General features: G+C 38.3%; 3 protein-coding genes across 7 annotated transcripts in view; 2 read left to right on the top strand and 1 right to left on the bottom strand.

The window, feature by feature from the left end:
• Nucleotides 1–988: 988 nt before the first annotated feature.
• LOC101162144 (putative UDP-GlcNAc:betaGal beta-1,3-N-acetylglucosaminyltransferase LOC100288842) lies at nt 989–2,686 on the bottom strand. Its single transcript, XM_020707386.2, has one exon. The coding sequence runs from the start codon at nt 2,156–2,158 to the stop codon at nt 1,217–1,219; it is 942 nt and encodes a 313-aa protein (XP_020563045.1). The 5' UTR covers nt 2,159–2,686; the 3' UTR covers nt 989–1,216.
• A 277-nt stretch (nt 2,687–2,963) lies between these two features.
• Nucleotides 2,964–9,232, top strand: psmd5 (proteasome 26S subunit, non-ATPase 5). The gene is made up of 10 exons (XM_004074573.3): nt 2,964–3,211; nt 5,320–5,464; nt 5,561–5,674; nt 5,762–5,890; nt 6,075–6,184; nt 6,297–6,439; nt 6,602–6,793; nt 7,067–7,176; nt 7,267–7,407; nt 8,706–9,232. The coding sequence occupies exons 1-10, from the start codon at nt 2,979–2,981 to the stop codon at nt 8,961–8,963; spliced, it is 1,575 nt and encodes a 524-aa protein (XP_004074621.2). The 5' UTR covers nt 2,964–2,978; the 3' UTR covers nt 8,964–9,232.
• Nucleotides 9,233–11,944: 2,712 nt separating this feature from the next.
• The window catches only part of LOC101161907 (potassium channel subfamily T member 1), a 31,997-nt gene continuing 21,353 nt past the window's right edge, over nt 11,945–22,588 (top strand). The window contains exons 1-8 of one of the 5 annotated variants that reach the window (XM_020707579.2): nt 11,945–12,457; nt 14,026–14,202; nt 18,767–18,846; nt 19,028–19,175; nt 20,080–20,127; nt 20,367–20,415; nt 20,594–20,653; nt 20,966–21,040. In XM_020707579.2, the coding sequence (XP_020563238.1) occupies nt 12,291–12,457; nt 14,026–14,202; nt 18,767–18,846; nt 19,028–19,175; nt 20,080–20,127; nt 20,367–20,415; nt 20,594–20,653; nt 20,966–21,040 (804 nt within the window). In that variant the 5' untranslated portion in view covers nt 11,945–12,290. Of the gene's footprint in view, nt 12,458–13,963; nt 14,203–16,272; nt 16,538–18,766; nt 18,847–19,027; nt 19,176–20,079; nt 20,128–20,366; nt 20,416–20,593; nt 20,654–20,965; nt 21,041–22,588 lie in introns of those variants that run through there. The other 4 variants (XM_020707576.2, XM_011481581.2, XM_011481583.2 and 1 more) reach the window with 4 other exon arrangements.

The raw sequence follows: 22,588 nt of genomic DNA, 5'->3' as shown, positions 1-22,588 counted from the left end.
GTAACTTTGACAGGGCTGACTGGAACTCCTCCTGACAGCTCTTCATTGCTGGCAGAGCTGCCATCTAGTGGCTGACTGAGATATTTACTGGACCGGTAGAAGAGAGTGTAATGTATTAGATAAAAGTCAGTGTAGAATAAAATAAATGGTAAATATAAAGAGTGAGATGTAAAGTAAAGCAAATGTGTTAAACTTAACACAGTCATAAAAACTAACTAATAAAAAAGAAATAAAATAAAAGTTTTATTAACACTGATACTGGCAGAAAATTCAGCAATAACTAAGGATAAGGGGAAAGTACCAAATGCTGAAACAGCATTCATTTGCAGTTTTAAAAATCTTGAATCATCTAAAACAGGACAAAATAAAGCCTCCAAAACTAGCAGTTGTACATAATACCTATAATCACAACTTCGTCATTTGAATGCCTTTTTTTAAGAACATATAAAGCTTTGTATTTTCAATGGTAATAAACCACATAAAGTTTCTAAAATCATAAATGGGACCAAAATTAAAAATAAAAGTTTCAGGAGGAGACCTTTTTTTAATCAATCCAAAATTAAGAACCTTCAAGGCTTGAAGTGAGTTCATTTAAGGCTTAATACAAAAATACATAAAGGTTAAAAAAGTCTAGTCTTTAGAAAACTTGATAATGTCTGCATATTGAACTTTTATTGAAATAATTGTTTATAGCTAACCTCTACCTTGTTAATCAACATAGAAAAAAAGGGATTTTGTGATGAAATGATAAAAAAACACCTGTAATGATCTTCAGTTCAAATCTTCAATGTTTACACTGTTTTGACCCAAGATTATTCAATAGTGCATTAGTTTGAGATCTATCGATCTATCGATCTCAAACTTTTGTAAATAATGAATTTGTTCCAGAATCTTTAACAGGGAACAAATTTAAACTTTGTAGACAAAAAAAATATGATTTCTCTGAAACCTAAAGTTTATTTTGTCTAAAAACAAATTACAGGTAAGTTTCCATCAAGGCATGAATGGATATGATCAGAAATCCTGATTTTAATGATGTCTTCAGAAAGACTTTATATTTACACTATCTTATTGGAATAATTTTTTACACAACATAACTTTACACACAGGAGAACAACAAAAAATATAATTACCGATATACACTTCCATCAAATTATACAGTTCCATCAAATTAAAGTCAACTTTGACCCTTTTCACCTTGATTCCATTTCTCTTTTCAATGAGGATTAAGGAGTTTATCTATGTACGTGTGAGCTTTACAGTACACCAGTCCATAATATGTCTTTAAAAGTGAGCATCTTCCACCTTTCTGCTCAAGATCCATCCAGATTCTTTCCAACTCGTGGCTCCTCATGCCTGCAGAGCAGAACAGGTAAAGGTAGCAGCATGCGTTGTAATGAATGTGTTTATCTCCAGGGAACCTAGCACTGTGGGTTGGGGAGACACCAGCCTTCCGAGCACAGAGACCCACAAAAACATCAGCGGACACGGGCGCAAGGACCAATGCAGATGCCACATACACCTTCCGGACTACATCTTGGGACAGCACATAGGCGGTGTCATCGCAATATTCGGGCAGGTATTTGGCAGGGTACAGAGCGGGGGGCAGGTACCCGGGACTCTTAGGGTCCCTGTTAGGTTGGTCTTGTTGAATCACTCTGCCTAGGTACAGATCCTCTGGGTGTCTGTGTAGTCTGAGCAGGTAGCTGCCAAGAGCTGGAAGGTTGACAAACACAGATTCCTTGGTCAGCAGAACAAATCGTGCCAGGGGACAGAAGGAGATCACCCAGCGGAGAGCCAGCACGGTCCTCTCCTTTGAGCCATGGAGGGACCGCTCTGCTCCAGCATAAGCCTGGATTACATCTCCATAACGCTCAGATTCACTTAGGAGCTCCTGATGCGCAGCAGAAGTGTCAGACAGCGCTAAGAAAAAAAATGTCTTCACTGGAAAGCCTTCAATCAGGGTTTGGTTTGCCCATGTCTTCCTCACAGCGTCTCTTTGGGAGATGTTTCCTGCAGAGCTGAAGACCAAAGCGAGAAGAAAGAGGTCAGAGTTTCTGCAAGCCTCAGCGTTTGTTATAGGGTACTCAAAGGAAATGTTTTCCCTGGCATCGCTCAGGTCCAATTTCCTTGCTTTCTCCCTCACGCCAGTAACCATGGCATCAGTGTAAACCCCTGGCGTGGGCTGCAGGAGGTACTCCTCCACAAAATCTGCCCCGAACAGCAAGGCATGGAAGAGCAGTACGTTGAAAAGCAGGAAACACCACTGGTGGGTACGCAGCTTGAACAAACAGATCTAAAATTTTGAAATGAAACAGTTCTTCAAATTCAATTTCCTGAAAACGCTTTAAGCATCTGAAGACTCTTATGCTTACCCGCATTATTTGCTTCTTCAGTGTTAATCTGTAACACAGGTGAGACTGTGGTGAGCTGGAAAACAATAGTAGAGGATAGAGAGGGTTTTCCATGTCATAGAAACTCTAGAAGCTTGCAACTCTACACCTCATCAGCAGTACAGCTCCTACCTGAGTTTCTGCATCATGCACACAGAGGATGAAGAAACATTGTCTCTTACAAATGCTTGAATGAAAAATGTTCAAGTAATTGAACAATTCTTTAAAGATTAATTGACATTCTATATGTGGGGTAACTTTAAAATGACTGAGATTAGAAGCTGAAATAAAAATTGAAGACTGCGATATAAACATTGTTTTGTACTTGAAACAGACTGCGAGTGTTCGTCGCTGCATTGTTTTAGCTCCAAAATTGAAACATTATGGCTCATTTTAAGGGGTATTTACAAATATACAAATAGATTAAACCAAAATTCCTCAAGTAAAATAAAGTACAAGGGTTTTTTGTTGATAAAAAATCAAAATACATTACATGGTGTTAAAATCTGAGTGGTTGTTGTGTTGTCCTCCCTCCACCAGGTGGCGCTAATGGCTTAACACTCTTGTCGACTTTTTCGACTAACCATGACGAAGAAGAGGCGCAGGCGCACGCATATTCGAGAGACGGGTACGTCTCTGCCAGTCATGGCTGCTTTGATTCAAAGTTTGCTGGAAGAAATCTCCAGAATAGAAGATCCAGTTGAGGAGTTACAGAGCTTAAAAACGGCGCTGCTTTCTATATCTGTCAGTGCATTGAGAGACTCAGTGAGCGGACAACGTCTGGATGTAATATTTTCTCTGCTCAGCTCCAATGACAGGTTGGTTCGGTCCTGTGTTTACAATGTTAACAGAAACTGCCAAAACTGCTGCTAGCTAACTGCTGAGTCAGTCCGGCAGGCTTTGGCGTTTGTGTGGTGAATTGTAAATTAAAAAAGTAAACTACACATATATTTTTACAGTATGCTACTAGTTAGCATGCTTAGGCTAAATGTTTCTAAAGAGAGTTTTGTACTACTATACTCTTTTATTTTGTTCTCTTTTTACAAATAAAATAAACAGCATTAAAAATAGCCTTTTTTGGAAATAAAAAATCTCCCAGGTTTTTTTTAAGAAAAAAAAAACTTAATGAGGTTGATACCGTTTATTTTATGATGTAAACTAATTATCTACAGCTTTTGCTGCCGTAAAAATCTAAAGCAGTGTACGTTTTCTTTGTTTAATTCCTCAGATATAAGCTGCACGAGACACCCACTACATTTGCAAAATAAAAGAAAATTATTTCTTCACTTTAAACTTGTTTTCAAATAAAGATGTTAGCAACGTGAGAATTAAAGATAGAGAATGAAATGGAACATCCCAATTATTTCCGCTCACAGCATGATCTACAAATTGATGTTTGATTATCTGAAAAAATAATGTCAATACCAGCGGGCTTCATGTTTAAGTTTGCCTTTTTTTGTAGATGAAATTAAATGCTTTAAAAGCATTGTTTGAGCACAAAAAAATCCTTGTTTTTATTGTTTGTTTTAAAAAACAACAACTTTATTGTTAATTTAATGGATATATAATCTTTGTCTTCTTTCTTTTCCATTACTATCTTAGTTTCCTCTGTCACTTCAACTTTTCCTCTTTGTCAAGAAGAGAAATCTTTTTGAGTTTACCTGAGTTTTTACTTGAGTTTACATATAATTTCAGGATAACTTTGACCAAAAAAAAAAAAATCGTGGATAAAAATAAATGTGGCGGTAGTCTGGGTAGCTCGTTTGGTAAGGTGAGAGACTACCACGCAGGAATCCAGGGTTCGATTCCCGGAGGGGAATGAACAATGGTAATCAGGCAATTACCATATCAATGGCGAGCAATTCACATCACCCAGTGAGGGGCCTTGGGCAAGACCCTTAATGGGCAAGGCCCTTAACGCTACTGACTCCCGGGCGCGGTTCGACTGCAGCCCACCGCTCCCCCAGGGGATGGGTCAAATGCGGAGAAGAATTTCCCCATTGTGGGATAAATACAGTATCAGTTATTTACCAGCTCAGTGGCCTTGTGGTTAAAGTGTCCGCCCTGTAAGGGCCGAGTCTTACCAAAGACTTTAAAAATGGGACTCAATCCCTCCCTGCTTGACACTCAGCATTAAGGGGTTTGACTGGGGGGTTTAAGCCACCAAATGTTTCCGGAGCGCGGCTGTGTCTGCAGCTCACCGCTCCCCCAGGGGATGGCTCAAATGCGGAGAACAAATTTCCCACACCTAGGTGTGTGAAAGATAGACTAAGTATAATATATAAATTAACTGTTATTTGAGTTCTACAAGACAAAAAGTGAGGACTAACAGTGACTCAAAATTAGCTTTCAACCTAATTCACCTGAGTTGAACAAAAAGATGGAAAATAAATGTGAAAGTTTGTTATTTAGTGAAGTGAGGTTGTATTGAGTTGGGGTAAAACTGGAATAAGAGGAGGGACTACAGTAGGAGCAGTACAATCTGTCTCTCAGGTTGTTTTATCATCTGTCAGACAAGCCTAGTATAGAAAACGGACAAACTGAAAGCAGCAGGTCAAACGCATTTATGTGAAAATTAGCACAAACTTTTTCTTTGATCCTTAAGCATGTCATAAAGATGTTTGTTGTGTTTTGCTTTTCTTGAATTTTAGTTTTATGTGTTTTCCATTTTCTGTCCAATGTGACTTTTAAAAAAGCCTTGCCTACTTGTTACTTTCTACAATAAAAGCATTTCTGTGTGTGGAATTGCGCTTGCTGTTTCCTGAAAGAACTTTGAATTGACATCTGCTGCTCAGCAAAGTATTTGAAAGTTTTGTCCTGTTTTCTCGCTGTGATCTGTAAAGGACAAAGAGGAACTTAGTGTGGACTGTTGATCTTTGACAAGGCCCTCTGAATTTCGGCCACACTTTTTGATTTGTGTTTATAGGCAGCAAGTGGAGCTTTGTGTGGAGATTCTGGACCGGATCCTGATGGCCCTCAGCCCTCTTTATCTGGTCCAGAACTACAGGACAGAGCTGCAGGGAGGTTTGACCCATCCAAATGAAACCGTGAAGATTCTGGCTTTAACTCAGGTATATTTATGAGCTGTTTGTACCCAAACATTGCAGACAGCTTCCCATAATAAGTAAACACCACTTTTTTTGTTTTGTTTTTTGGTAATTCGTCAGATTGGCAGAATGGTGGATCATCCAGACGCCGCCACAGAAATCCTCAACAACGAGGACATTCTAAAAGCTGTTATCCTCTGCATCGGAGAGGAAAAGATGTCTGTGGCAAAACAGGTCAGCACTCAGCCTTTTAAAGGACCTCAGTGAGTTTTGGTTCGTCAACAGGGTTTTACTAAATGCCTTTTTTTCCCCCTCTTTTAGGCAATTAAATCTTTGTCTAAACTGAGTTACTCCAAACCTGGATTGGACAAATTATTCCACAGCGAACTTCTTAAAGTGATAAAACAAGTGATGGGTACAAGTGACATCATTCGATACCGAGTGTATGAGGTATGCTCACATTTCAACACATTTTCAGGTCAAAAAATACCTTTTCTTCGAAAATGTTAAATAATTATTACAATTAAATTTTAAAATAAGGGAAGGAAACCATGAATCTCCTTTGTCTTGCACTTTTCATCTACTTTTTAACAAGAAGTTATGATTCTAATTGTTTTTTTGGTTCTCAATGCAGCTTTTGGTGGAAATCTCCTCAGCATCTCCAATTTCTCTTGGTTACTGTGCCAACACTGGCCTTATTTCCCTGCTGCTCAGTGAACTGACCGGTGATGATGTGCTGATTAGGTGGAGATTGTTTTTTATTTTCAATTAAAAGTATAGAATAATGTATAAGCCTTTTTATATGTAGTTTGTTCCCTGTTTGACGCACAGACATGCTTTTCTACTGTCTCCCAAGGGCCACAGCCATAGAGATGGTAACCTCACTGGCTCACAGTCAACATGGCCGACAGTATTTGGCTCAGCAGGGGATAATGGATAAGATCTCTAACATGATCAGAGGGGCAGAGACAGACCCCTTCTCCTCCCTCTACCTTCCAGGTTAGCCTCTCCTTAAAAAGACAAATCTGACTTTGTTATGAAAGAAAATATGTTGAAAATAGATTTATGGTAAACGTTTTTTTTCTTACGAAAAATGCTTTTGATTGGGGAAAAAAAAGGTTGCTACAGGTTTGTTAATCTTATCTTACAATGTCATTGTAGGTTTGGTGAAATTCTTTGGAAACCTGGCCATTATGGACAGTCCACAGCAGGTTTGTGAGTCCTACCCGGTGTTCCAGAGCAAAGTGTTTGAGATGGCTCTTGATACGGACCCGGCAATGATCGGAGTGGCCCTGGATACTTTGGGATTACTTGGATCTACAGTGGAGGGGAAGCAGGTTCTTCAGAAAACGGGTAGCTAAAGCATCCATGTCAGATTTATTCATACCTCTGTCTGATTAGTTTAAAAATGAGTGATAGTTTATTTTCCCAAGAAGGGCGACTAAGATCTGCAGATCAAACCAGAGAAACAGACATGTTTAACGCTGCATTTATCTTATTTCTACTGGAAATATTGCTTTAGAAATGAAGATGTAGGAAACAGAAATATCAGGGATACTTTTGGAACTGCAGAAATTGTTCCCTAAACTTTCCCAGATGCTTTGCTAAAAGCTTTTTGGTCTACAGGGGAAAACGTCAAGGCTGTGTTGTTGAGGATGAGCCAGCTTGCCAGTTCAGGGGCTACAGATCTCAGAGTGCGCAGTTTGGACGCCCTTTCCCAACTTCTGACACTGATGGTAACTTTTATAGCATATTTTCATTTTCAGGATTTCCTCTGTCTTTGCTGGTTTTTGTTTAGTCACAGGCTTTCACTTGTTTTTTTGCAGCCAGAGCAGCAAACCGAAGACCTACTGGCCCTGACAGAGTCCTGGTTTCTCCTTTTGTCTAAAGAGCCAATGGAGATGATTCGCAGCATCAGCACTCAGCCTTTTCCAGAGCTGCACTGCGCGGCTCTGCGAATATTCACGGTAAGTCTCCTCTTTGGAGCCAGATTATTCTCTACATGCAAAACACAAACCTCATCTGAGTAAGGATGGGTATCGTTACGGTTTTAACGGTACTACTAGTCTTGTTGGTACTGCTTATCGATCCGGTATTTTAACGATACTCTTATCGATACTTTTTGAGGACGAAAAATAAATAAATAACAAATTAAGAACATGAAGTGTTTTTTTTCCTCATTATGGAACAACGTTGTTTTTTCAACAAAACATTTTACTTTATACATGATAATGTCACAATACAAACCTGGAATGCACGTGGATGTGCTAGACCAGGGGTCAGCAACCTAAACCTCTCAAAGAGCCATTTAGATCAGTTTCCCACTGAGAGGAAAGCACAGGGAGCCGCAACACTAGATGTGTTAGAAAAAACGTTTTTGACGATGTATCACGATAGTTCATTTGGCAATACTTGCATTGAATCAAAATGCTGTCAGGGTATTTATTTAAGTATTTAATCTAATTATTTTTATTCTTTATGAGCGTGATGTTTCCTTTGATCTTTTGTCCATTTTCCCCAACCTTGAAAGGACTTTTCTGTCTGTCAAACACCCAGAGTTGAGATGAATGAGATGATGGAAACAAATTCAATTTGATGCAGACTCCTGTCTATTTGTATTTTTCTTTAAATCCAGTAAACCCAATAATAAATTATATTAATTTTATGGAAGAAAACTATTTTTTAATAGGAAGCAGCTCTTCCAACCTGTTCATTGTTTTCCCCCGCGTGCAACCCCCCCCTCCAGCAAATTTAAATAATTTTGCGCAGAAATGGGTGGATTTAGTCTAGGGGATACATTTCTTTTTTTTTGTTTTTGGGTGTTCGTGTCCCCTACGAGATCACCACTGACTGTCTTTCCAGTAAAACCTTCCATCCCATAACAAACTGGTCGGCGTTCACAGCTGCAGACACGCCCCCTCTGCGTGCTCACGCTGCTCTCTTCCTCCTGCCTGCTCTGACGATATTAAAGGCACCACGACAGTCTGAGAACATGATAGTTATGTTACTAAACCACAAAGAGCCGCCAGCACAGGGAGGAAAGAGCTGCAATATTCGAATATCTTGTGTGACACAAAAAAAAGCGACTTCTCGAGTACCGACAGCAGAAACGTTGAGGTCTGATCTAAACGATTCTGCGGAATGTTGCCCCGGGGCTCGTTCAATACCGGGGCTCGGTACCCATCCCTACATCTGAGTAAAATGATTCATTTGGTAACATAGTTGATGGCAAATGAGAGCTCTCATGTTTCTGCATGTTTTCCAGGCCATTGCCACTCAGCCATGGGGTCAGAGGCTGATGATGAGCACTCCAGGGTTCATGGAGTTCCTCTTGGACCGCTCAACTGGTCAAACAAAGGAGGCCAAAGACTCCAAGTTTGAACTGGTGGGCTCACTGGCTGGTTCCTCCACAGCAGCAGAGATTCTGGGCAGTCAGCATTACCTCCGTCTGAAGACTTACCTCAGAGAAGGACCTTATTACATCTCAGCTGTGGCCTCAGTGAGCACAGAAGGAGCCGACTGACCCACAATTCTTCGGTCCCACTTTGAAGGGCTTTTGCTTAAGTTATCAGTACTTTTTTTTTCAAGTTATGTAACTGGATCAGCATCTTCAGCTCTACTATTTTAAGCATATAAACTTACAAGAACTTTTGGAAACTGCAACAAGTCATTTTATGGTATTTTTCTGATAAATAAACCACACCTTATTTGGGGCAAGAGAAAACTCAATACAGATAATAAACAAAAAACGGAAATAAAAAATTAATTGTTGATACAACCAAATATGTTTTACCCTGCAGTTTCTTCTTTCTATTTTCTCTAAAAAAAACCTTCACTGTTAGATTTTTTTCTTGATAAATCATTTTGTTAGTAAAAGTCAAAAATGTTTCGATGTGAAGACTCCAAACAGTTTTCAATGTGATTATTATTTTACCACAAAAGTTAAACATTTGCCTACAAGATTTGTATCTATCAATACTTTTTGTTACTAGTGATAAATGCAATGAATTGGGGGGGGGGGGGGGGGGAGAGAACATGAATTCCCAGAAATATTATGCATTTAGCTTTAATGTAGGGATATATTTCCTAAACAGCTGTTTCAGGATTTTATTCATCTTTAAAAGACTGAAACCCGAGTTGTAAAAAGCCCCCAAATCCATTTGTTGAGGACGTGATGAGTTTAATGTACTATTTTGGTGAGAAGCACTACACAAAAAAGGTCTAAATATTAAAATCTCAAGGTTCAGGAGCTCCTTTAACTCTGTCACCCTTTACCATTTACTTAAGAAGGTATCAAGTTCTTCATCATGCAGAATATGACCACAATGCCTTCATCCTCCTGGCATTTCAACATCTCCACATGACAGTTAAAGTCAGACCTACTTGGAATTAACTAAAAGTGCAGCATTTTTATGCCAGATTTTTACAAATTCACTGCATACTCTGTAATGGTTATTGTTATTTTCTGGATTTGGCAAAAAATGATTTAAAAAAGGATTTAAAAAAAAACAATAGGTTTAAAGAAATCTTTTTTCCCAAATTCCCCAAAACAAATAATCTTACTCAGTGATTAAAGGGATTTTTAGTTGCCGTAAATAGTCACTGAAATAAAGTTGGTTGATAATGTTTTACCTTTTATTATTAAGAAAAAAAATTTTAAAAAGTAAGAAAGTGTATTTTGGGAACATTTATATTTGTGTGCATTAGTGCCCCTTGAATAGAGTTTATGAAATTACTGTCAATTTTTCAGATAACAATTTTTTTAAAGATTTCATTCAGATGCTGAGAAGATTGCAGATGGCTGGAGAAGTGACAGTTTTACCTGAGTAACTAAGACACAAGGAATCTCTACGTTTTTGTTTTAGTAGTATCTTAGAGGTAAAAAAATCAAATGTGTACAAAAAGTATCAGTCTTAGAAAAAAAAACAAATCTAGTGTTTTTCTGTTTTTTCCCCCTCTTCAGTCAGTTTAGTTTTTGTAAATGACAGAACATGGTGGAAATCATACAAAAAAAGCTTTTTTATACTACAAAACTAGCCAAGAGATGGAACATTTTTCTTTAGTTTTTATCCAATGTTTGATTCAGTCTGCTTATAGATGGACAGGTCAGGGTCAGATGAGGACAGAACACAGGCTGCTGACACCAGCCGGAGACAGCAAAGACTCAGGCAAAAGCTCTGACTTCTGGATAATTTTCTGATTTTAGCAGCAAAGCTTATAAAGACCTTTATCCACAAAAACCAAAGCCCCCGCATCAACTGAAACTATTTATGCTCGAGTCACACTATTGCTTAAACTCAACTGAAGTCCAGAGAAAAACCCTGAAAATTACAAGACAATGGTTGTCTTTTTGCCTTTCAGCATTTCAAAGATTTGTTTGAATTTGTGTTATTCATAGCAGGAATGAAGAACGTCTGCATGTGTCTCCAGGCGGGATCTTGCTTTCTAGCTCACGCTGAGTCGATCTCAAACATCCATCATGACCCTGAAACTCTCAGCCTTGTGTCACCGTCTTCCCTGTGACTCATTGCCTCACCCACATCTCTTTTATACTTCTGCAGTTATCTTTTCAAAATAAGAGCTAGGTGGTTTAAATAAGTATTTTTCTTTATTTTATTTCTTTTTGTCACTTGTCCTTGAGGTGTTTCATGCAGCAAAGCATTGTAGCCAAGTATCACTGATAATAGAATACCATGTGTATCTTTAAAAATAAATTAAAAAAGGTGAATTTATTGTTTCTATGGCCTTTAAATATACTTTTGTGTTATGTAATATTTGTAATGTTATGTGTCATTCCTGGAAATGTATTATTCTTTTCTCTTTTTGTCTGCTAAGGGAATGAAGCTCCATCCTCGTTTTAGAAAAAAGTGAATTATCTGTGGTTGAAACACAAAGTGCAGTTTGTCAATTTATCATGAAAGAGCGGTTAAAAAAACGAAAATTAACCTAAAATTCATACAAAAACAGAGAAAGAATAAAAAGGTTAAACTTAAAATTTAAAAGCCTTTAAATAAACATAAATTCACACAAAAACATTTTTTTAACAATTAAGTAGGGAGTGCTTTTTAAATAATTTTGGTACCCAAAACAGCTGTGACTGGTCATTGGGTGTTTTTATATATTAATTCATTCATTGGCTTTGTTTCAATAGAAATAAAGAATTAATACATTTCAGAAATCAAGTAAGAAATAAAGATGACGGTTTTAAACTAAGGGTGAAAATTCTATTTATAAAACTGGTAGTTCTTAGATTGAAAAACATTTTATTTGAAAAGGGAGATAAAAAACAAACAAAACTTGAAATTTACTTTGCCCTAAAAATAGTGGAAAAAATGCAAATAATTAATTTAAAAGGTTAATAGAGTGGCACATTCTGTGTTCACAAATTTTTTTTTCTTAGTTATCTTTTAATGATAAGTTTTATTCTGTACATTCAAGTCAAAGTTCTGGAGCCAAAACCTTGGAAGAGCTTTCTCGCCGACAGAGGGCGCTGGTCTGCATTGATCATGAAAAACCTGAGCGGCATTTCCACAGTAATGTGGCCGCTCCGACAGGGAAGCTGTCATGTTTTCCGCCGCAGACCTGTGCTCTGCGTCTTCAACAGTCAAACATCTCCATCCGCCTCCCTCTGAAGGCTCCTTAGACCGCATCACTATGCTCATTCCCTGTCTGCATCCGCGTGGGTTGGCCCAAACTTCTCTCCAAAATGCACCTGTATAGGTGAGATCACTCAACCGGAGTGCAAAGTACACTTTTTTAAATTATTTTTTTTTTTTTGTTAATCATCTGTCTGAGAGGCCGTCTTTCCCTCCGAGAGTCCACATCTGCCTGACAGTTAGTTAGCCCTCCGATGCAATTAACCCAAGAAGTCGACTTCGCTAAAGGGGACAAAACGCCGACCAGCTCCGCTCCGCAGCCCGACGGAGGCGCCGGATCTCCGGCCAAAATGTGCAGCGAATGCTACGTCAATCAGACATTCGTGAACGATGATGGCACCGTGAGCGAGCACAAGCCCCGGTAAGGCGCACCAACGGCAAACTTTCCACCCCACCTGACCTCCAGGTGAAGCTGCTTTGGGTTGATAAGTGAAAACAGTCAAAACTTTATTTAACAAAATAATATTTTGTTTATTAAAATTACTGATGCGTATCAGTTTGCTTCATGCAGCCACCTGTCATCACTGTGTATGTGCTCAGCTGTTTACTAGTAAACAAAAGCAGAAATCTATTAAAATAGCTGAAAAATCTACAAATATTCCACTTTTTAAAAACAGCTTCCAAAGGTTTAAACTTTATAAAACACTTCAAATCAATTTCTCTGTCGTGGAAAGATGAGAGTTGCTCTCTGCTGCTGAGTTTGCTTTTAAAAGACAGATGGATTTCAGAAAAGCACTATGGAGATATGTCCATCATCAATTATGAAATATCTCTTGACTACTTTAATTCAGGACAGAGAGTGACAGGGAAAGTACGTGAGACATGTCTCGAGTTTTTTTTCCTTCTTCAGTGTCAGTGGTGATGATGATGTGTTTCTAGGAGACTGAGAGCAGCATCCATCCTCACACAAAGCCACGAACACTTGAGTCATGATGGTAAATAATGAGAGGATGGGAATTTCTGCATTTGCAGAAATTTGTTTTTCGCTGATTTAAGATGTAATGAAGGTGGAATCAAACATTTACCGATGCAAGAAAGGAGATAAAAATAGTGGTCTCCAATTCTTCTGATTTCTGAAGGTTATATTTGGGGATTTTTAAAGACCCACAATTAAAAACAAATGTTTTTGTTGTTTTTTTCTCATGAACATGTATAGGACAACATATATATAAAAAAATCAAGATTAAAATTGCATTTTTGAGAATTTCTTTATTCCAATCGTTGTTAATCAGGAGTAAATGAAAAGAATGACACTTGTAAATGTGACGTAGATGGTACAGTCTGCTCCATTCCGATGCATCTGCTTTCAGACAAAATAGATCCATAGACCCATCTTTGCTTCCCTTGTCTGAGCTGACATCTGGCTCAAAACTGTACAGCTGGATAGCTCAAACATTACTCACCATTTTTGTCACACCGCTTAATGATTATTTGGGGTTGTGAGGAGCTGTAAGCTAGTGGGCGACTCAATAAACAAAGGGATGATGGGAAATGAGTGCTGGCTTACTTGGGGCTGCCCACAACTCGGAGGCAAATTTCTAATGAACTACTGCTGCTCTCCAGAAACGATGCTCTGGTTAAAAACACAAGTTTTTTGATTTTGGGACCACTGGGAACACTTTTACAATAAATCAAGTGATCGGAGTGGAGGTTTAAATGAGTTGGGCAACATAACAGAAATATTCTAAAAGATTTTCACTTGTTGCCTTTTCTCTGTTGGTAGTAATACTTTCTTTTAATCCAAACACGTGCTTTCTTAAACAAAAGTTTATGTCTTAACATGTTTCATCCCATGTTTCCCTTCTGCTTCCCCGTGTTCCTTCACTACCTTCTCTTCTTCTATTTTTCCCTCACTTTAACCCAACAGTTTTTCCTCCTTTTTTTGGTTTCTGCCCCTTTTACTTTTCTGCTCTCCATTCCTCCCCCCAGCTCTCTCCCAGCTCCACTCCAGACCACCACCACCACCACCAGCAGCAGCAGTGGAGTCATCTTGGACATTTCTGCTCTGAAGATGGAGCAGCTGGAGAGTGAGGTGCCTCCGCTGCCACTCCACCTCCGCTTCAGAGACCTGCTGCTCGGGGACCAGAACTTCCCAAACGACGACCGGTAGGCAGAGGAGAAGAAACGTGCTCTTAGACAAGATTTAAGGACTTTAAGCCATTCTGGACTGTTGGAATCTTAAAATTTACTTCTCTGTTGACCGTTTAATCTGGCAAGACTTGTAGATTCGATTAATTACCCAAAAAGATCAGAAAACAGAAGCTAATCTAAACACATTAAGATTTCGGAACTAATACACGAAAAAAGTACCGGTACTCATTACGTCCTTATTTTATCCACTTCCTTTATAAAGTTACAAAAATAAAATAGATGCCATTGAGCAGTCCAATAAATAAATTCAAAATAATGTTATTTATAAATGGCACATTGGCCTACATTGTAAATATAGATCATAAATCTTTGCGTGGATGTCACCTACCTATCAGAAATTTCATATTGCGATACCAAATTAATAAATTTTCATTTATTTACATCACAAACAGCCTTTATATTGAGTATTTCTAGGAACTTTTGGTGTTAGTCAAATTAACACCATTTTTATCTTTTCTTCTATTGTTGATCTAATACTTCTGTCTTTTTTTTAGGAATTCAGTAAATGTTTTTATATCTATAAATATAGAGATTCTGTACGTTTAATATTTTTATTGTGGCAAAGTTGAGTTTTGGCCCCTAATCAAAGAAAGTTAGCTTATAACTCTTTCTACAATGTTTGCGCTTTGGGTTTGGTGCTGTCCGTGGTGCTGAAAACAGGGAAAGCAACATTGTCATCTAATTTCCAAATATATTTAGTAATCTGCTCTTTTTCTTCATTCAAAGTTTGTTGCTGAATTGTTCCACAGTCCGATTTTCTTCAAAGATCAAATGTTTTTTGAGAAACTGTTTTTTCTGAAGACTTTGAGCAGTCACAGTTAACAGGCTTTTGACAAATAGCTCAACATACTTTCTTTTTGTGGCGATTTGGATAATCAAACATACTTTCTGAGGTGCTTGCTGCAGTAGAAAACTTTTTTTTTAAAGAGTTAGCCATTTATAATGTTTGTCATTTCCCTCTTTATTAAACGAATAAAAACAAGCTCAGGCAAAGCTTTTAGTCAGAATTGACCTTTCCCTCAGTTGTCCTTGCAACAATCACTATTTTTCTATTCCTCTATGAGCCTGCCTACGTTTGCAGCTTCTGTTGAGGTGGTGATTATCCCTTTTTTCTGTCCTGCTGTTGCTGTTGAATCTACCTCCTCTTTCCCGCTGACTGAGTATTGATGGAGGCGAACCGGTGCCTGGTGTTATATTTACAGCGGACATTCCCCTGTTGCCACTGAACTTGCAAATGTAATTGGTCAGATCTAAACAGAAGATTGCTCAAGTTTTCCTTCATCAAAAGCAAATGTAGAGGCAAAAATAAATAAATAAAAAGGTCTAGTTTGAGTGCTTGTGATTTTCTCTTTTCACCCTGCAATTTGCAGCCTTTACATTTTTTTTCTACACTAAATGCCATCATTTTCTTGTTTCTAAGTGAGGCATTTATGAGGTAAACGTGGGATTCTGTTATAGCAGAATACTGAGGAGGGAAATATTGCATATTTTCAGGCAGAGGTCGCAGCATGCTGCAAAGAACTCGCAAGGTATCTTGGAAAGCTGCCTTAAGTGGCTGTACCTGTGTGGGCGAGAGGGGTTCAAGTGGAGTGGCCTCTTCCGGCAATTTCAAAAACACTGACTCATGGAAGAGGCCATCTATAAATTAGTGGGCCAGACTTTTCACACTTGGAGCTGACAAAAAGGTGCAAGGGCTCAGGGGGAAAGGTTTGTTTCTTTCCCATTTTCTTTGCTGTCAAGCATCTATTTAGAGGTGAAAACTTTCACCTCGGCTAAACCAATACTCTGCGTCCTTTCTCTTAATCTACCAGCATGTTACTGGAGATGTTTACAGCGTTGTCAGGTGCTGTTGAAGAGGAACCACGCTGCAACAGGATCAGTTAGGGTTATTCCTGTCATGGTATTGTTGCTGTGGCAACAGGCCCTCGCATGAAAGAGAGGGAGAGGGAAAAAATGAATTGCTCATATTTCTAAAAATATTAAAATTCCCCTCAATGAACAATTGTTGCATTGAAGTGTCTCATTTTACTGCTTGGTTTAATCGTCGCCTGTCTGCGTGTTTCTCATCTATCCACAAAAGTTCAAAACTGATCTTCTAATAGTAGTGACATTTTAGAGCTGCATGGAGGCGTGTTTTTCCTGCAAGCTCCGCTGTAGGATTTAGGGTTTGCTGCACAACGCAGCTGCGTTTGCCCTGCAGGATGGATCCCGAGATCATCATTCACACCTGGATCAGTCCGTCTGTGGGGACATGGAGGTCAGAGCCGTTTGGTAGTGACGCCGGGCAGAGGTAGGGCTCTGTAGTGCACCGATCAGGAGAAGGTGACAACGTCCTAAGGTGTTGGGATTGGTAATTGTCATGTCTCAGCGAGAAAATTTTCAGCTGCTGCTTTTCAGAGGAAGAGGGAACAATGTGCTCTGTGCAGTTTAAGCTAAAACAGATCTCCCCGTTTCCTTCATTTATTCAAAATTTAACAGGATAATCTCCTTAATGAAGCTACAAAATATTTCTGATGCAGCACTTGTTGATTCTTGAGTGTGGTGTGATTTATGTGTATCATGAAGAAATCAAGAAATTAGTGTTCAAACCTTTGCTTTCAGACAAACTCTGGTTTGAAAATGTTTGCTCTCAGAACACCATCCCTCTCATGTTGTTAATGAAGACCCCTGAGGGGTGGAGGGGGTGGGGAATCACATTCAGAGCTGCAACTTGATTGCAACTTTTTTTCCCCGCTGCAATTAGTTGCTTAAGACAATCATCATTAGCTGGAACGCATAGGTGGCTCTGCAGCATAAATATAAGTAGACCGGTTTGTCTTGTAATTGTCTGCTAAGCAGTAACTGATTAAGCACTACTACAGCGATCATTATGTGCAGACATACATGAGTGGGTGGAGGTGTTGGTTTGTTTTATGGCAGCAATTCAAGTGTCCTCTTTGAGTTCCCTGTGAGACATTTTTACCTCTTGACTGGAGCTTAAACATCACATGGATCTGAAAAGTGGTTGGAAGGGCTGCACTGTGGTGTAGTGGTTAACACTCTTGCCTATCAGCGAGACTTTTCTGTTTATAGGTAGCATGTTCTATTCCAAAAATATGCCTCCTAGGTTAATTGATGATTCTTAATTGCCCCTAGGTGTGAATGTGAGAGTGGGTGAGGCGCTGCGACGGACTGGCGACCTGACTCGGATGTATCCCACCTTTTCCCAACAGTAGCTGGGATAGGCTCCAGCAACCCCATGACACTGAAAGAGGGTGGATGGATGAAAGAAATTAGAATGTACAGCTAATGTCCAACCATGACAGTTTAGCCTCCCGTTAAAACATGGGCTTCTTCACAGTTTAAAGAATTCCTGTATAGCCTCTCAACCTCTCTAATATTACTTTAATTTTTGGTTTCTTTTTTCTTCTTATCTGCACCCTCTTCTGAGAGCTGAGAAACTTTCAGGATTATGATATCATGAGAGTCAAGCAACACACTGTGCTTTAAATCTGCGGCTTTCCTCTTTTTGCCTTTAAAGTCTTTGTCTGACAACGTTAACCTTTTGATCAAAAGCTGCTTAAGTAAAAACTTTTTTTAAAAATCTCCTCATTCCTTCTCATCAAGAATCAGGAAAGTGTTGTAAAGAATTGATCTGATTTAAGGCTGTGAGGTGTACTTTAAAGGCTGCTGCAGTTCATCATAGCGACAGAAATTATACAGCTATTTATGTAAAAAAAACACAGTTATTCCTTTCAACATTAAAGAATTAAAGATTATTTTAATACATTTCAAAGTAGCTACAATATCATTTCCTTAGATTAAATGCTGACAAAAACATCTGTATTTTTTCTCTCTGTTCAAATTTAAAGAAACTGTGGAAATTCTTGTAGATGAGCAAAAACTTTAAATAGAGGAAATCTTTCATATCTCACAGTTGACTCAAAAAATCTGATATTTTTCAATGTATTTTCTTCACTTTTTTAATGAGAAATTGATTGTTGGGCTGAAAGACGTCCAGTAAACATAAAAGACGTTACAAAATAAAAGACCAACGCATTACTTGAAACAAAGTCATCAATTTAATATAGTCCTATTTCACACCTTTATTACATATAAAAGTACTTCTATTAAAGTGATAATGTTTCTTAAAGAGAATTTTGCAAAACCTAAAAAGTTGTGGATTTAAACTTTTGGAGTAGAATAACAAAAAGGAAAAAAAAGGAAAAGACTAAAATATATATGCAAAGTAGATGTAGGGAAAAACGTTTTTTTTAGAGTCTTGAAGGACATAAATTTTCAGCTTAAAGTGTTGCTCTGTGATAAAAAAAAAACTTCTCTTTGGTGTGTTCGGTTCAGACAGTCTGCTTTGTTGTAATCCCTTCTTTGAGAGCAAAGGAAGATGTAGATAATGACTAACTCTCATCAGGCAGATAATTAGAAAAAGAGCAGCATGAATATTCATGACTGCTGTAACATTTGAGTTTAGAGAAGCATCTGCATGGCTTTGATTTTTCCTCTCCTTTTCTCCAATGTACAGAGTGCAGGTGGAGTTTTATGTGAACGAAAACACCTTCAAAGAGCGTCTGAAGCTTTTCTTCATCAAAAACCAAAGATCAAGTGAGTGGACGGGGGCCGTCTTAGTGAGTCCTTAAAGAGTCCATTAAAGAAAAACACGAGCTAAATATAAATGTTGCTCTAAATGAAGTATTTGTGGAAAACAATGAAGTGACGACTAGTTTACAAACATTGATTTAAGTGTTTCGCAGAGTGGTTCTGATCCATTTCTTTGGTTCTTCAGGCCTTAGGATTCGCGTGTTCAACTTTTGCTTGAAGCTGCTCACCTGCCTGCTGTATATCATCCGAGTGATGACAGACAACCCCGGTCAGGGGACCAGCAGCAGCCACATCGCAGTGCAACAAAACTCAGCAAATGGCAACAATAAATGGTTTGTGTTGTTTCTCCGAACCAGCAAAACCACCTCATAATCTGCATGGGCACACAAACGCGTCTCAGCCAGCAAATACACAAAAAATAGAATAAACATAAGAATGTAAAGGAAAAAATAATGAATACATTTTAAAAGACCCACTCCAATGAAAATCATGTTTTTGGTGTTTTTAACATGTTCTTGTAGCATTTTGTCATCTTGTAGCAGGATGGATGACATATATGAAGAAAATTAAGAATAAACCAGCATTTTTTAAAGTATTTTTTTAAATTCGAATCGCTGTGAATCGAGAAAATGATTTATGAAATGATGCAGTTGGAAAAAGATTGTAGCAGAGACGTACAGTAGGTGCTTCAGTCGGCAGGACACAAGCTCCCTGCTCCACTCCGTCCCTGCATAAACTTGCAGACAAATAGATCCACACACATCTTTGTTTTCCTCATCTGAGTGGGCATCTGGCTCTAAACTCTGCAGCTGGATAACTCAATTAATCAGCTGATTCACTGAGGCGACCTCTGAAGGGATGAACCTAAAGGTAAACAACAACATTTTGGTTGCACCAGTAATCTTAGGTTTGGGTTGTGAGCGGCTGTAGGCCAGTGAGAGAGAGTCTAAACAAAGGGATGATGGGAAATCAGGGGAGGCTTACTCTGCACCAATAGTCCCAGTCACAACTCTGAGGCAAACCCTTGCTGCTCTGCAGAAACTGTGTCCTAATCATCATTAAAAGACCACTAGGAACACTTTTAAATAGATCAAATGATGATCAGAGTTTTTTTTTTTTTTTAGATTTAGTCATAGCAGAATGTTTTGTTATTTAATGGCTGGATGGATGTGGGGTGAACTCAGCTCAAATGCTCAAATCCGCACAAACCTGTCATTTCTTTTCCATGATCCACAGCGTCGACTGCCAGTGGAACGGATCGGTGCAGGACAGAGAAATTAACTGGTGAGCAGCAGCAGGTGTGAGCTGAACGCCGCTCTGATCTGTTCCCAGCTCGTCTTATTACTTTTTTTTTTTCTGGCACGAGTGTTTTTGTTATCAGATGCTGCCAGTTGTCAGCACCTGTTCAAGATGTGTCCAACAGCTTGAATGCACGTCTTTCTCGACCCATCACTCGTTGCATGTGTCGGTTATTAATTGTCAAACACACCAGGGCTGTTGTTTTTGTGCTCTCGCCTTGTCAGGGAGTTGATCTTCTGGGTGGACAGGAAGCTTCCTGTTTGGGCCATTCAAGTGAGTCAATGGAAGAAAATGCCAAAACTAGTAATAATTTATCAGTTGGAGAATGTAAACAATGGATGCTTGATTCTATAGGAGACTAAACACCATTGGGTTTAATTCTCTGAGGATTATTTTTAACATACTGCATCTGTTGGAGGTAATTGGTGACATGTATTTCCTGTTTTTGCAGGTAATTGTGGCCATCATTAGCTTCCTGGAGACTATGTTACTAATGTATCTGAGCTACAAGGTGAGGTGAAACACAAAAGAAAGAAAGGGAACAAAAACACTTCTGATTTCAGCGTGATTAATGCGCTTCATCCACTAACAGTATATGAGACTGACGGGCCATAAATGGTGTAATTAGGCCCAGTCATTTGTCGCAGCTACATTAAAGATGATGGTAATTACAGGATCTAGTTGAGGTGAAGGAGTAAGTGGTTGGGTTGGATGAAGGGGGTGTAGAAAAAAATAGAAAGAATGAACATGCAGTGACTCACTGTTTATTGTGCTCTTAAAGGCAAACCTGTGAAACTAAAGTGGAAAACTTGTGCACTTTCAGGGGAACATTTGGGAGCAGATTTTTCAGGTGTCTTTTCTTCTTGAGATGATCAACACCGTTCCCTTCATCATCACGGTAAGAACTGCTTAAAAAAATTTTTTTCCCTGCCCATCAACAAAACAAGGAGTTATATGGCCCATTTTGGCCTAGTTTGATGTCACCAAGCTCCAGAATTGTCAAAAATGAGGAAATATCTGAGATAAGAAGAGTTGATGGTTCAAAAGGGGCTGCTTCTTGATGTCATCATTACTTGGTAAAATTATATAAAAGCTAATGTTTGGCAGCTTGTTTGGCATTTAAGTTTTGACCAATAAAAGAGAAGAAAAATTTGATAATATATCAACAAAGACAAAATGCTATAGACAAAAAAAACAACACTTTTTGAATCTGCTTAGGCATAGTATCACTTCAATAGTGCAGAAACCAGCATTTTTAGCTTAAACAAGTTTAATTTCTCGGCCAGAAAACATGGAAGGTTGACTTAGTGCTTTATAAATGTGGGCATATTCTATAAGCAAACAGACTTGTCAATTATTTTTGGAGGGTAAACACCAAAAAGTTCTTGTTGAGTACAGTCCAAAACTAATGAACGTTTTTCAGCCTGTTGCTATGAAGAAAAAAAGATTGCTAGTAGAAGGTGAGGAAAGGACAATAAAGACAGAATGATCATTTCAATGGTCATTTTTATTAAACCCAATAACAGAGGCATCTGACTGACCCTTGAAGGACCTTAAAAGCCTCCCATATTTCCATAAACTCCAGCATTTTTGGGTAATTGATAAATTATGGGGTAAACTTGTAATTGCATTTTGACAAACAAATTTGTCAAAATGTGAAAATGCTGTCAGCAAAGTGGCTAAAGTGGCTGTTTGCTGCATTTTTTGCAGGCTGTTGATATAAAAGCAAATATTTTATGATAGTTTTGACTCACATTTCCACATCTTTAATTAGAAAAATTAAAAAAGCAAAAAAAAAACAACAACTATTAATGCTTATTGTTTTTTGTCTTTGGCTGATAGCTCTACTTTTTACCTGGAAGTTCTTTTGGTTAAGTGTTTTATTTCAAAAATTCTGTGTTAAATAAAAGTGGTGAGTCAGACTCAGAAGAGCAAAGTGAGTGATTGACATTTAAAAAAAAGGATAATCTGCACTGCTGTTCTTTAAGGTGTTATGTGAAATTTCCTGCACATCTTGATCATTTTCAAATGATTCATCCTGACAAGTGTGATGCCTGCAGGCACAGAGGCGGAAAAAAATGCAGTTTATACCCATGATAAAATTATACATTTAATGAAGATATCATAAAACGACATCATAGAATTACACTTCTGGTGGGCTATTAACAAAGTCAGCACACTATAAATTTAAATGTTGTTTTATCTAGTAAACCTTAATACCAGATGCATGTCTTGTATATAGTAAGTAGTTCACTGTACACTGTATGTTTGAAATCTAAGAAATTACTCGCCCTTTATGTGTTTTGTAATTAAGAAATCACACGTTAAAAAAATAAGCAAATATTCAAGTCAATGATTAAATTGAAATGTTTGCAGTTCAACTGAATTCTCCACTCAGATTGAGTCAACATTTTAGGAAGATTTCATGAAGAAAAAAAGCATTTCT

This window comes from Oryzias latipes, chromosome 12 (genome assembly GCF_002234675.1).
Source record: "Oryzias latipes chromosome 12, ASM223467v1".
Taxonomy (NCBI): domain Eukaryota; kingdom Metazoa; phylum Chordata; class Actinopteri; order Beloniformes; family Adrianichthyidae; genus Oryzias; species Oryzias latipes.
The sequence above is the reverse complement of the archived record's forward strand: the minus strand, read 5'-3'. Positions and strand labels throughout refer to the sequence as shown.